This window comes from Rattus norvegicus, chromosome 16, assembly GCF_036323735.1.
Source record: "Rattus norvegicus strain BN/NHsdMcwi chromosome 16, GRCr8, whole genome shotgun sequence".
NCBI classification, from domain to species: Eukaryota; Metazoa; Chordata; class Mammalia; order Rodentia; family Muridae; genus Rattus; species Rattus norvegicus.
In genome coordinates this window covers 84,404,257-84,418,018 of record NC_086034.1, presented here as the reverse complement: position 1 = coordinate 84,418,018, position 13,762 = coordinate 84,404,257, and the positions used below count along the sequence as shown (strand labels likewise).

The 13,762-nt window shown below is 49.9% G+C and overlaps 1 protein-coding gene across 12 annotated transcripts in view; it reads left to right on the top strand.

Moving 5' to 3' along the window:
- The window catches only part of Arhgef7 (Rho guanine nucleotide exchange factor 7), a 111,637-nt gene that overhangs the window by 66,741 nt on the left and 31,134 nt on the right, over nt 1–13,762 (top strand). For 11 of the 12 annotated variants that reach the window (NM_001113522.2, NM_001113521.2, XM_063274984.1 and 8 more), the window contains 4 exon segments: nt 682–770; nt 8,164–8,258; nt 8,483–8,578; nt 13,548–13,670. In NM_001113522.2, coding sequence (NP_001106994.2) covers nt 682–770; nt 8,164–8,258; nt 8,483–8,578; nt 13,548–13,670 — 403 coding nt within the window. 12 annotated transcript variants of the gene reach the window in all.

Genomic DNA, 13,762 nt, shown 5'->3' with positions numbered 1-13,762 from the left:
CCAATAGAAACAGTGGCAGGTAGACCCACCACCCATCCCACAGAGCAAGTAAGGGACATGCACATGGAAACCCTGCTAGATACAGACAAGTGGACGGCACGGAACACTGATGCTTGCCTGCCTTCTCCCAGTAGAGTGGAGATCTGTGGATGGTGTCGGGGTAGCACCCTAAGCAGACCATTCAGAGCTGTGCTGCAGCCCCAGCAGGGTCTCTTGCTGAGTGTATCTTTTCTTCCCTCTGTGTCTGCACTCGTGTTGGTTGTTCAGAAGCCCATCACCGGCCGCTGTTTTACACGTGGAATTCCCAGAGCTGTGGGTCTTGGTGTTTTGAGACCCTTTTATGCCTGCTAACACTTGTCTAATTCTTTTTGGGAACATTTTATATTTATGACCCTGTGAAGCTGTAGTTGTAACTGAACTTTTCCTGGCCCTGCCAAGTGTAGTTTCTCAGACGCTTTCTCCCCGCCTGGGAGAATGGGCGGGTGGAGGTGTGCAGTGACTGAGCCCCTGACCCCGTGGCCTTGGGTTCCAGTGTGAGGAAGTGGTCTGCTCCTCAGGGCTGTGCAAGGCCCTTCCTTTACCTTCTTGGGTTGGTTTTAGGTGAGGCTTTGGCATGTAGGCCTGGTGTGATTCTTACCTTGGCTTTGACCAATAAAGTGTCCTTTATTTTTTTAATTGCAGAGAAGCCTGTGTCACCCAAATCAGGGACCTTGAAGAGCCCTCCCAAAGGGTTCGATACGACTGCCATCAACAAGAGCTATTACAATGTGGTGAGTAGCGCAGCAATGTCTCACACGTCCTAGACCAGGAAGGCAAGGGCTGCAGGCACACAGGTCTGCTGTCCTGAAGGGGCGTCTACGGAGTCGGGATTTCCCGCCTCTTGTCACAGTCTGGGGCTATGACTGTTCAGTGTTGAAAAGGTGTAGTGCCAGATTTAAAGTCCTTCCGCACTTGAGGTGCCACCAGGACTGCGTGGGATGGAGTAGATAGCCTTTAGTGTTATGGGTTTGTTTCATTCTTTGCTCTTGTCTTTCTCTAGATTACTGTGTCTGTATCAACATACATGGAGTTAGGCATCACCTAGACCAGTGGTTCTCGGTTTGTGAGTTGTGACCCTTTCACAGGGGTCACCTAAGACCATTGGAAAACAGATGCCTACATTAAATTCATAACAGCAAAACTGGTTATGAAGTAGCAACAAAATAATTTTATGGTTGGATCACCACATCATGAGGAACTGTGTTACAGGGTTGAGGACCCTGCTCTAGAGTCTCTGAACAGTAAAGACAGGTGTTATGTATAACGTGGTGCCCTTGACTCTCCTGCTCTGGTTTTGCTGGCCTTCAGCTGCCCGGGCTGACATGTGATAAGTGCTGTCTGCTGTCATGTCAGGGTCCTGTCCTGACATGTCCTGCACCTGAAGCCTGTCCCCATGCACTCAGCTCTTCACTGCATGTCCCGATGCTGGCAGCTTAGCTGAGCTGGCCTAGCTGGCTGCCTGAGCACCCTTACCTGCTGCTGCTGGTGTGCAGTGGGAAGGCGCATGCTCTGGCTCTAATTGCCCTTGTTGTTAGCCATGGAGTAGTTGGGATGAACTTCTGGCGACTGGAGCAGTGACGACTGCAGTATGATGTGACACTGCTAGCATTGGTCAGGTAATGTGAAGAGAGCTTGCGATTAGCCTCTGGGTGCCTTCTGAGGACCTGTAGCGGTTTCCATGGTACGGGCAGCACATGTAGAAACCCTGAATAAAAATGCATGGCAGATGTCACGGAACTGTTCTGTTTGCAAGCAGGTGTCCTGGTTGTCTCTAAGGATGCTCATGAGATCCTAGTGACCAGGTCATGCAGTTAGAAGAGGCATGCCTGTGACAAGACCTATGTCTAAACTCGATGTATCCTGACAGTGAAACTGTTGGCTCCACCCATAGCGTGATGACAGGCATTTTCCCATTAGGATCCAGTAAGGACTTGGATGTCCTACTCCAGACCCTTGCCAGTCTTTGGTGTTCCCATTCATCACTGGGGTCTGCTCACCTAGCAGGCTTTCCTTCTGAGCACGTGTGTTGCCAAAGGAAGTGACTAATGTCTAGTGTAGAAAACGCAGGGTGGGGGTTGGGGATTTAGCTCAGTGGTAGAGCGCTTGCCTAGGAAGCGCAAGGCCCTGGGTTCGGTCCCCAGCTCCGAAAAAAAAGAACCAAAAAAAAAAAAAAAAAGAAAACACAGGGTGCTTTCGCTTGACACACTTAATGCAGGCTGAGTGATAGGAAGCAGACATGCGTTATGCAGCTGTCAGACACGAGACACTCCTGTGCTTTGTCCTATGTTCCCCAGTGGCCTTGGGCTTCTCTGCAGCCTCTTGAGTGCTAGGGCCAAAGAAGAGAGAGAGGCTGGTGCACACACTGCTAGCCCAGGGCTTGCTTCATCTGTTCTTTTGCCTTTCACATTGATTAAGATTTCTTTTGTATCCCACATCTCTAGTTACTTTTCTGTTTCTTTGAAAAGACACTGACTGAGGCAGCTTACAAAGGGAGCTCTTTACTGGGTTCCTAGCTCCAGAGGGCTAGAGTCTGTGATGATCATGACGAGGAGCATGGTGGCAGGCAGCCAGGCAGGCATGGCACTGGAGCAGCAGCTGAGTGTTTACCTCTGATCCTCAAGAAGGAGAGAGGGGAAGAGGGGGGAAGTGGGGAAGGCTCACATTAACTGGCATGGCCTTCTGGAACCTCAAAGCCTGCCTGCCCCCAATAATATACCTTGGGAGTCTGACAGGTGAGCTTTGGGAGACCTGCAGCATGACTCCCTGCCTCTCCTAGGAGTGCCTCACTTATTATGTCCTAGCCACAGTTTCTGTGGAAGTGGGACATCTTCAGCTCCTCCGGTATATTTTCTCCCTGCTGTTTCTATGTAATTGCTTGTGTTATGTGGGCCAGGATGACACAGACTGAAGTTTCAGGTGGCAGCAGGAGCCCAGCATGGTGAGTGAGGGAGTGAGTGAGTTAACCTAACCCCAGGGAATGCCAGAGACATTAAAAAGTCCCTCAAAGAGAAGCCTCTTGTGATAGTGTTGGTGGCTGCGTGTGTTAGGTGATGGGTAGTCAGCATTTCCTACTACCTAACCCAGAAGATTGCATTGTGTGAAAGAAGGAGCAGGAGACCGGGTATCTAGCTAGAGCTATAAGCTGCCTAGCCAGGGCTGGAGCACAGCTGTGCATGAGCCCGCATAACTAGTGCCTAACTGAGCAGGGCAGAGGTTGTGTGGGCGTCGGCGTGGGCGTGGGTAGCTGTGTCCCTGATCACTACTCTTTTAACATGGATTCTTTGGACCCACTTTGTCTGGTAAATTTTTTTAATGTTATTTTCCTTATTTAAAATTATTTATTTTTATTTTATAAGCATATTCTTTTATTTGTCTGCATGTGTGTCTGTGTGAGGGCGTTGGATTCCCTTGACCCAGAGTTACAGACAATTGTGATGGATGCTGAGACTTGAACCCAGGTCCTCTGGATGGACAGCCAGTGCTGTAGTCTCTGAGCTGTATCTCTCAGCCCATTCAATCTAGTCAAACTTTAACATTTACAAGAAATGTCTCTCCCAAACCTAGCAGAGTCCTGAGTTAGGGATACAGTAGCACAACTATTCGCTTTAAAAGGTAGACATTAAAAGGTAGACATTAACACACTTGTCTGTCAGTTAAGTGGGTCGCAATGTCAGGCAAGTGTAAATCAGGATATTGTCTCAGTTTCTTTCCCTGTTCTTGTGGTAAAATGCCGGACAAAAGCACAAGGAAAGGCTTATTTTGGCTCACAGTGTCAGCCTACAGCCTGCCTTGGTGGGGAGTCAGAAAGCAGCTCAGCCTACTGTGCTCTCAGGGAAGAACAATGAATGCCTGTGCTTATCTCATTTTTTCTTCATGTACAGCCTAAGATCACAGCTCAGGGATTGATACCACCCACAGTGGGCAGGTCTTCCCACTTCGTTAGCCCGGTCATGATAATCACCCTCTGTCAAGCCCAGAAGCTTATTTCCCAGGATGCTACATTCTGTCAAGATTGACAGTTGAGAGTAACCCTCACACTGTTCAGTCAGTAATGTCAGAATGGGGTCCCTGCTGTCCCCCGAGAATTACAGAGCCAGAGGAGCCTTTGCAGTTGCTTATTTCCCCACCACTTTGTTGCTCACACTGCACACAGACTGCTTGTCAAATGCTAAATTGTGACTAGAGTCCAACTTGGGAATTCACATTTGAAAATTCAGATAGACTGGACTGGCATTGTCGATATTAAAGTGCACTTGTCTAACAGTCAAGTTGACTCTAGATGTCAGGAGGTTGTTAAAGGCAGGAAAACTCTGTGGGAGCCTGAGCCTCTGAGTCTGGATCCCAGCATCCATGGAGAAGCCAGGGAGTGGAGTGCCCAGGAGGTCAGACAGTTGCTCCTGTGAGCTCACCAATGAGCTAGTCTCCCTGCCTGAGTTCCAGGTTCCTTCCCGATCTCAAAAACATAAAATGGAAAGTGATTGAGGAAAACTCATGCATGTGCACACATGCACACTCACTCACACAAACACAAAAGGCCAAACTCCGTGGCGGCATGCAGTTGGGACGGTTGGCAGAGTGGAGACTGCTCAGGATAGGATAGGTGTACCGTTTTACTTGCCCCGTGCGTGAACTAGGCTTGTACTGTGAACATTTGGGTTTGGTGTATGGTGATCTTTGGGGGAATCTTAAAGCAATGACCTAATGCCTTGTGTTCTTATATGTAAGTCAGTTACTTTATAGATGTTTCAACTTTTTCACAGTGCTGAGGAGGGAGCCCAGGGCCCCACACATGCTAGGAGGCATCTGTCACTGAGCTACACCTCCAGCCCTGTAGCTTGGCTATTTTTAAGGGACACACAGGACATCTCAAGTCTGAGATGCCAAGTATTCCTTTAACCGATCCCCATGAAGCCAGCGTCTGTGTCTGCACAGTGTGGGAGTTGGCTTGTTTCAAGGCAGAAGGTCTTAGGAACGTCTGTGTGGCTGCTGAGGGTGCCCGCCCTCCTGGGTGGCACTATTATGTGACTGGATAGCTCTGTGTCTCGTGACTCAGAGCCAGCCATGCTGCCTGGGGTTTTTCCTTTGGCCTTCAGCATTGTGGGTCACAAAGTCTGCATCTCCCTGAACACTGCTATATTCTGGGTTCCCAGGCATGGTGTGATGGAGCCGTGTCCACTGGGGTGAGGTCCATGGGGTCCTGCAGCAGCCAGCATGTGTCTGAGGCGCAGAGAGGAGGAGAGGTGAGGCTAGTGACTGGCAGACTCAGGCCAGGTAGGGTGACGAGGCTACTTAGGTCAGAAAGCACTTAAGCCCCCTGGGCGAGGGGTTGGTGGCACTGTTGTAGGCCGGTGACGGCATGTGGTGTGTGTTCCTGTGCAGACACCAGCATGTCTTGCCTTGTCTTCTGGGGAGTGTTGAAAACTCAGTAGGTGTCTGAACGGAGTATGTGGCACTGGTCATGAGCTGGAGTGGAGCGGCAGGGTGAACTTGCTTCTGTGGGGCTGTGGGGAGCTTTGTGACATTCCCTTGGGAAGCCTTGCATGTGCACAGCTGTGTCCAGGCTGTGGCTGAGGACGGCGCAGAGTCCTGGGGTCTCTGCACCAGGGCTCTCTAGCATTGTTCTTCCTTTGCTCATCACCTTGGGAAGGTTAGGTTCTGAGGGTGTGCCTTGCTCAGGTCTCCAGCCGTCCCTCCTCCCTGTGCTGCAGCATTGGCTTAGAGCTTCCCTTAAGCATCCTGGGACAATCCTTTTTCTTCAGACCCTAGGCTGCTGGTGGCTGTCCTCTTGTTCTGTCACTTTTGGAGAACTGCATCTGGCTTACATGACTATCTCTGGAGCAGTGTCTGCAGTCTGCAGGTCTGTCACCAGACCTTTGACACTTGGATTCAGCGAGTGTCATAGCAGGACATTGTCAATTTGGGTGTACCATCTAGATTTCCCCACAAAGGAATGAACTCCCTGCGTGGTCCCTCCCCCTCCTGGCTGTCTCCCAAGCTCTCTCCATGAATAAGTCCATTCAGGAGGAAGCCAGGCTTGGGCATCCACGGAGACAGAGCCTGTGGTGTTTCATCTTGGGGTTGAGTGTGTAAGTTGCTTGTACGCTTCATCTGCTTAGGGCTCCTTAGAGTCTGCAGGGACAGCACTGAGCTGAAGAGCAGTCCGATGGTGCAAGTGAAGTTCAGCTCAAGTGTTTAAACCCAGTCAGCTCATCCAGTCCTGGTCAGAAAGGGAAGTGGTGGCACCTTGACTACCCTTTGCAGCCTGTGATGAGTCGAGGCAAGTGTGGGCTTTGTGAGGCACATGATTCAGGAAGTGCTCGGAAAGTGCTCACTGTGTGACCTGGTTAAACAGCCCTGGCTGTCCAGAGGGTGGGATGCAAAGGGTCTCCCTCTCTGGTGGGGGGCTGGGTATGTAGATCTAGCCCTGTGTGTAGATCTATCTCTGAGCTCTGCCCTGTAGCCCTGAATGCCTATGGGACCAGTGGCAAGGTCAGACCCACTGCCACTTTGTGGCTCTGCAGTTCACTGGGTGTTGAACATGAAAGGAGCTTACTGCTCTGAAAAGGAAACTGTGTGTACGTATGGGAGTGAGTTGGGGAGGTGTCCTGGATCTTGATTTCAGGGTCTGTGGCTACCAGAGACTGTGTTCCTAGTTCTTGCTTCCCCCTGCCCCCATCTCTCTCTACACATATTCATATTCTCATATTCTCATATTCTCATATTCTCATATTCTCTCTCTCTCTCTCTCTCTCTCTCTCTCTCTCTCTCTCTCTCTCTCTCTCTCGTTTATTTGGGAACAGTATATGCTGTTTGCCCATTGTTACTCATGCTGGCTTTGAACTTGCTTCAGAGTAGGGCAACCCTTACCTTTGTAATTGCCCTGCACTAGCCTCCTAAGGGGCTGAGAGATAGGTGTGTGCACCAGGCCTAGATAAAGGACATGCTTTGGGGTAGAAGCCTACTGTACCTAAGTCAATGGCTAGGTGCAAGGACAGGTGTCTGCTGCCTGGGTGTCAGAGCTTGTGGCTCTTGTCCCTTCCGTCCTGCCTGGCCAGGTGCCTATGCGATTGACGGTTTCTGGGGGAAGCATTTGTTTAAGTTCGTGTGTTTGGAACTTTGAGAATTTTAGTAGTTTTTGCTAAATGTATTATACTGACATGCTGTTTGGAACTTTTTAAGTTTTAGAGTTAGTTTATACTTACTTCACTATCCTTGGTAAGAATAATGTCTGTTTAAGGAAGTTTTTGCTTTTGTGGGCCTTTTTTATCGTCAATGAATGTTGTGTGGGGGATGATCCAGGATATCACTCTGTCTAATGAAAGTCTGTTCCCACGCGTTTATTCCTGTGTTTTAGAGTCAGTCAAGGATAATGTTCATGTATTAAATTGGGAGATGTCTTACATGCAGGTTACGTGTCCATAACCTCAGTGCTTAGAACCAGAATTCTGTCGGATTCTGGAGTTTGGGGGATATCTGTGTAGACTTCACTGGTCAAACATTCCTAAACTCAAATACTGAAATGGTCCAAAGCGTAAACCCTACAGCATTGTGGGAGTGCTCAGACAGTTTAAGACTCCTGATCACTTTGGGTTTGGGCTGTTTTGCTTAGGGAAGTTCAGTGAGCTTCAGCAAGTGTGTTGACCTGGGTACCTTATACCCAAGTTAGAATTCAGAGCCACTCTGGTCCCCATTCTCCTCTGCCTGTCATTGTAGGTTAGTTTCCTGCTCTTAGACTAACTGGGTGATTTTTGTGTGTGGTACTTGGTGGCTTTTTCTGTACCACACAGCGTTTTAGAGGCACATCTTCTAGAAGCACATAGGTGATTTGAGACTGCATCTGTCCTTTGTGATTTAAGTAGACCTGGCCTTGCTTGTCCAAGGATGGACTGTGCTTTCACAAAACCTAGGCATGTCTGTTGTCAGTAAGACAAAGTCAGACCTCGGCCTTCATAACTCATCATCTAGGGTTAGTGATTTATACCGCACAAGAGTAACGCCAGTGAGTGCATTAGTATTGCATGTCAGCAACAAGGGGTGACGTGATCCGTGGGGATGGGCTTCCTGGCTTATACCCTGTGTCAGATGCCTCTTGCCATGTGAGTGACCGTGTGTTACTCACCACAGGTGCTACAGAACATCCTGGAAACAGAGCATGAGTATTCCAAGGAGCTGCAGTCTGTGCTGTCAACCTACCTGTGGCCGCTGCAGACCAGCGAGAAGTAAGTTGGCCAGAACGTGTGTGCGTGTGTTGACTTCCTGCTGGCTGGTCCCCTCAGTCTGTACTTGTGTTTGCAGAGGGGGAGACTGAGGTGGTGGGTGGAGGTCGGCGTGCCTGCTTGCTGCAAGCACAGCAGTGCATCGGGCCTCAGTAAGCTCTGTGGTAGGAGTCGGGACTGAAGTCAGTCCACTGACAGTCCTCTGTTTTGGTTTTTCTTGGCCTTAGGTTGAGTTCAGCAAACACTTCATATTTAATGGGAAATCTAGAGGAAATATCTTCCTTCCAGCAAGTGCTTGTACAGTCCCTAGAAGAATGCACAAAGTAAGTAGACGACTGAGAGCTTACAAATATAAATGTGTTCAGTTGGTATCAAAAGCACCAAGTTTACAATAATGTGAGTTTACAATAATGTGAGTCAACAGTGCTGAAGGTAGAAGCTGGTGGTTTGTCTTCTTCTCCTTTAGGTGGTTTGGTAGTAAAAGCTGTGAATTAGGCTGGCTGGGTTTTATGACACAGTTTTTAGCCTGGGAAAGACTTCAGGAGATGGAGGGTTAAGCTGACAATGGAGGCGGGTACAGAGGTGACCGACCAGTGATGGAGCTGTTTGCATGCTGTGCGCTGTGGAGGGCAGCTTCTTCAACAGTGTGCCCTTGTAGTCATCTTCCTCTGGCCTGCAAATGACCACAGTGGCCAGCATGCCTTGGGCTTACAGAGTAACCACAGGGTCACTTTCATATGTGCCCGCTGTTTACTGAGTTCCTAACCCCGTGTGCCAGGCAGTGATCTCCATGTTCAGTTGTATTAATTCATCAACTCCTTTAAGTGACCTATTGAGAGAGATGGGATTTAAGATAAAATCGGGGACAGAGAGTAGTGGACTAGAATGCAAGGCCAGTGGCCTGCCTCCTTCCCTCTTCCCCCTCCCTCCCCACAGTAGGGAGTGTCCATTGATTCTGAGACGATCCTCCACCCCCACTCCAATCCCCCCCCCACCCCCTCCCACCCCCAGAGTCTCTGGAGCTGCTTCTCACTCCGTTTTGGTGTTTGAGCGTCTGAGAGTGGGTTTGGCATAAGCTCTCCTTTTACGTATTGTTTCAGTTGACAGGATTCCTTTCTGATGAGCCACTGTATTCCTGCTAGATGAGGGGACGAGGTTTTCGTTCAGTACCAGCCACACTGGTATGGGAATGTTAGCTGTGGTTATCAGTTGCATCTATAAAAACATGTGCTCTGGGGCCACAGAGGAGAATAGGTGGGTAAAGCTGCTTACCCAAGTCAGAGGACCTGAGTTCTGTCCACAGGGGCTGGGGTATGCGCAAGTGTGAAAACATTTTTAAATAAATTCTGAGCATCTTCATTGTGTCTTAAACGGCTTCAAATCAGACGTATAGAAGTTTAGAATTTCCTTGTATTTTACTATGAAAAACAACTTCACATTCTGTTAAAATTGAACCTCGAAGATTGTTCACTTTGGGGATTGGGGATAACGTTACTGAGGTAAAATACTTGGTGTGGTAATAGCTTGAGTTCCTAATGTGAAAGCTGTCTCAGCTCACCAGCTCTTGTTCCCTGAAGAGTACAGGCTGCTCCTGCTGAGGACCTGGGTTCTGTTCCCAGCATCCACACAGCAGCTCACAACCATCTGTAGCCACAATTCCAGGGGATCCAACTCCTAATTTTTGGCCTCCACAGGCAGCATATATACGCCAGCAAAACACCCATACATATATTTAAAAAAAACCCCAGAAAAACAAGAGACAAGATCGTGACAAGGTACCAGGCCGGAGCTGAGTCTCTCTGTAGCCCAGGCTATCTCTGCTGTCTCGGTGGCTTTTGTGAATGGGATCATAGGTGTGTAGCATCAGGTGAATTCATGATGCTGCTACCTTGGAAGGCAAGGCAGAGATTTGGAGTGAGGTCCCAAGCCCAGTTTTGAGCTGTTTTTGTCTTTAGGCAGGGTGACAAGTCTGCTGTTGGCTGGGCCTGGAGTGTGGCCTAAGGCAGGGTGGCTGTAGAGACAGCCTCTTGGAAGAGACACCAGGGTCTGGAGTTGGAGTTTTAGAGCCACCCCTCCCCCATCCTGTTTTGTAGAACTGGGTCTGTGTGCTCACTCAGACCCTCTGTGGGGACTGTGGCTGTGCTCGCTCAGACCCTCTGTGGGGTCTGGGTCTGTGCTCACACTCCTGCAGTCTCCTCTCCTTGCCTGCTTATGAAGTCAGTGACGGACAGCTGGCTGCAGGCCTGGGAGGGTCCGTGCTTCCTGTGCTGCTACCTCTGCCTGCAGGCTGTCACCACTGGGTGTCACCTCTGCTCCAGATATTGCCTGCAGGAAGTCTGTGTTGAGCAGCTTCCCACCTGTTTCTCCCTTCTCCTCTTCTCTTGTCAGGCAGGTATCTGGCCCTGAGTCAGTTGAAGGAAGAGAGTGAATGAATTTTGAGTGATCTAATGAGTTTTGTAAATAAAACTCGGGTTATTGTTTTAGGTTTCTATTTTGTTAAGAAATGTAGATTTTACTTACATGTATGAGTGTTTTGCTTGCATGTATGTATGTATGTGTTCTAGGTATGTGCCTGTTGTCAGTGGGAGTAGAAGAGGCTCTGGAGCCTCTGAACCTGGGAGTACAGAGGTCTGAGCCTCCATGGTGCTGGAAACCAAGCCTCAGCCACATCTCCTGATGGCCCTGCGGCCCGGCCCAGCCTCCTCCAGATAACTGTCGTGGGGCTGATGAAAGATTAAAACATGCCTGCTGCTCTCCACCATCACATGAGACCCAGGGCCTGTCCAGAGCGGGATGCTGGCTAAGAGTACATGGCCTCCTCTGCAGCAAGGACAGTGAAGGCTTCCACATACAAACAAGCAAGCAAGCAAACCCAAGGCTGGAGAAGTGGTTCAGTAGTTAAAACACGCGTTGCTTCTGTAGTGGCCTGGGCTTGGTTCATGAGGGAGTAGCAGAGCAAAGATGGCCCAGCCTTCTTCCCAGGGCCCATCTGCCTCCTTCTGGGTCAGCCCTGTTGTCTTCTTCTGTTTGACTGTTTCTAAAGGGGTGTGCACTCTGGGCAGGCAGACAGCCGAGGTCTGGCCTCCAGTGGTAGGCTTGTGCCACCTTAATGTTGTTGTGTTGTCCATGTAGCCCTGAGGGAGTCTTGAGCTGCTCAGCCCTCTGTGAAGCTAGCTTCAGCTTCTGGTGCTGTTGCTAGCTCCTCCTACATTCGCTGCTGTGCTGTCTGGGTTAGGGCTTACCCAGGCAGTGTAGGAACCACTTCCTGTACGGACACCTGCTTCTTCCTGATTTGCCTATGCATGTGCCTTTTCCATTCTGGAACATTGGTGTGTGCACAGTGGTGTACATGCCGTGATCGTGTACACTGCTTTCTATTCTGGGTTTCTAGCACTCCATTCTCGTACTGTCTACCCTCTATTTTCCTGTCACTGCATTGTGTTGTATTTTATTTGCACTGCAGGGATTGATCTCAGAGCCTTAAGTGTGCCTAATGCATGCTCTCTCTGCCCATGGCCTAGGTCACAAATACTCTGCTGAAGTCCTCAGTTGTCATATATTTTAGATAGGCAGTAGTCTTGTTCCTTTTCTCAGATTTGATGCTTTCTGAACATAGTCTGGTCTGCCCTTCTAACCCCATTTCATCTTGTTTGTTTTTGCTCTTTTCTTTTTTTCCCCTGCCTGCCTTGCCTGCCTGCCTGCCTCCCTGCCTCCCTGCCTCCCTCCCTCCTTTACTTCCTCCCTTCCTTCCTTCCTTCCTTCTTTCCTCCGTCCATCAGTCTTCCTTGCCAACTGTCTTAATTAGAGTTACTGTTGCAGTGATGAAACACTGTGGCCAAAAGCATCTTGGGAAGGAGAAAGGGTTTATTTGGCTTACATGTCCTGATTCACAGTCCATTTAGCAAAGTCAAGACAGGAATTCAAACCAGGTGGGAACCTGGAGGTAGGAGCTGATGCAGAGGCCATGGAGGGGTGCTGCTTGCTGGTTTGTGCATCTTGCTTTTTTTCTAGAACCCAGGACCACCAGCCCAGGGGTTGAGGCCACTCACAACTGATCACTAACTGAGAAAGTGCCCTATAGGCCACTCTAGAGCCCAGTCCTAAAGAGGGTTTTGTTAGCCCAGTGAGGCTCTCTCCTTCCAGATGTCTCTAGCTGATATTACGCTGACCTGTGCCTGGCCAGCAGCTGCTTAGAGCGGAGATAGCACATGGCAAATGCTCTAGTGGCGCTGGGGAGGACTTTTGGCATCAGTAGCTTTGGTTCTATGATCTCTGGGTCAGAGTCCCCAAGGCACGGGAAGTCCTCTTTGCTCTCTGTGTGCTAGGAATCTGGTGGATGTGCACTACCGGGGCACAGGAAGGTGGGGTGTCCCCTCAGCCCATGTAGCATGGTGTCCTGTCCCAAGCCTACACTTGTGCGAGATAGGCAGAGCACGTCAGGCTCCCAGTGACCCCAAATGTGACCCTATTTGTGTCCAGCCAGCTGGCACACCCAACTCTCACCACTGAGGTCTACTGTCCCTCTCCACAGTGGGTTCTGGTTAACTGTTTCTTCTCTAAGCTTTAGACTCCTGTGTCCCATTGCCAATGCCTGGGAGTGGGAAGAGCTGCCCCTCCAGCTCTTGACCTGCAGTGGGAGGCGCCTGCCACTTACTCTTGGCCACCCTCGTTACCACGTGGGTAGGAAGCATTTGTTACCTTCAGTGAGACAGTCGTGCTTGTGTCTTCAGTGAGACAGTCGTGTTTGGTGTCTTCAGTGAGACAGTCGTGCTTGTGTCTTCAGTGAGACAGTCGTGTTTGGTGTCTGCAGTGAGACAGTCGTGTTTGTTTCCTTCAGTGAGACAGTCATGTTTGGTGTCGTCAGTGAGACAGTCGTGCTTGTGTCTTCAGTGAGACAGTCATGTTTGTTTCCTTCAGTGAGACAGTCGTGTTTGGTGTCTGCAGTGAGACAGTCGTGCTTGTGTCTTCAGTGAGACAGTCGTGTTTGTTTCCTTCAGTGAGACAGTCGTGTTTGTTTCCTTCAGTGAGACAGTCGTGTTTGGTGTCTGCAATGAGACAGTCGTGTTTGGTGTCTTCTAACTTCGTATACAGCGTTTGAGGCTTCAGGACATGGACTTGGCTAGGTTGGTCAGGCATGTGGCATGTCAGACCTAGCCTTCTGCACACTAGAAGGTTAGCCTGTCAGCCTATAGGAGGGGCAGGGTCAGAAAGGCACAGAGACCGGGCAGAAGAGATCACGGAGCGCCTGCCACTTGCTGGTCTTCTGTCTGATGGTGTCTGTCCTGCGTACAGGTCTCCTGAAGCCCAGCAGAGAGTCGGTGGCTGCTTCCTGAGCCTGATGCCGCAGATGAGGACCCTGTACCTTGCCTACTGTGCCAACCACCCATCTGCTGTGAGCGTCCTCACAGAGCACAGGTTTGTGGCTAAGCCATCTGGGACAGAAGGGAAGGAGGGTGGGCATCTCTGTCCTCTAGGTATTTCATGGAGCGTGTTCAAACATAGCAAGG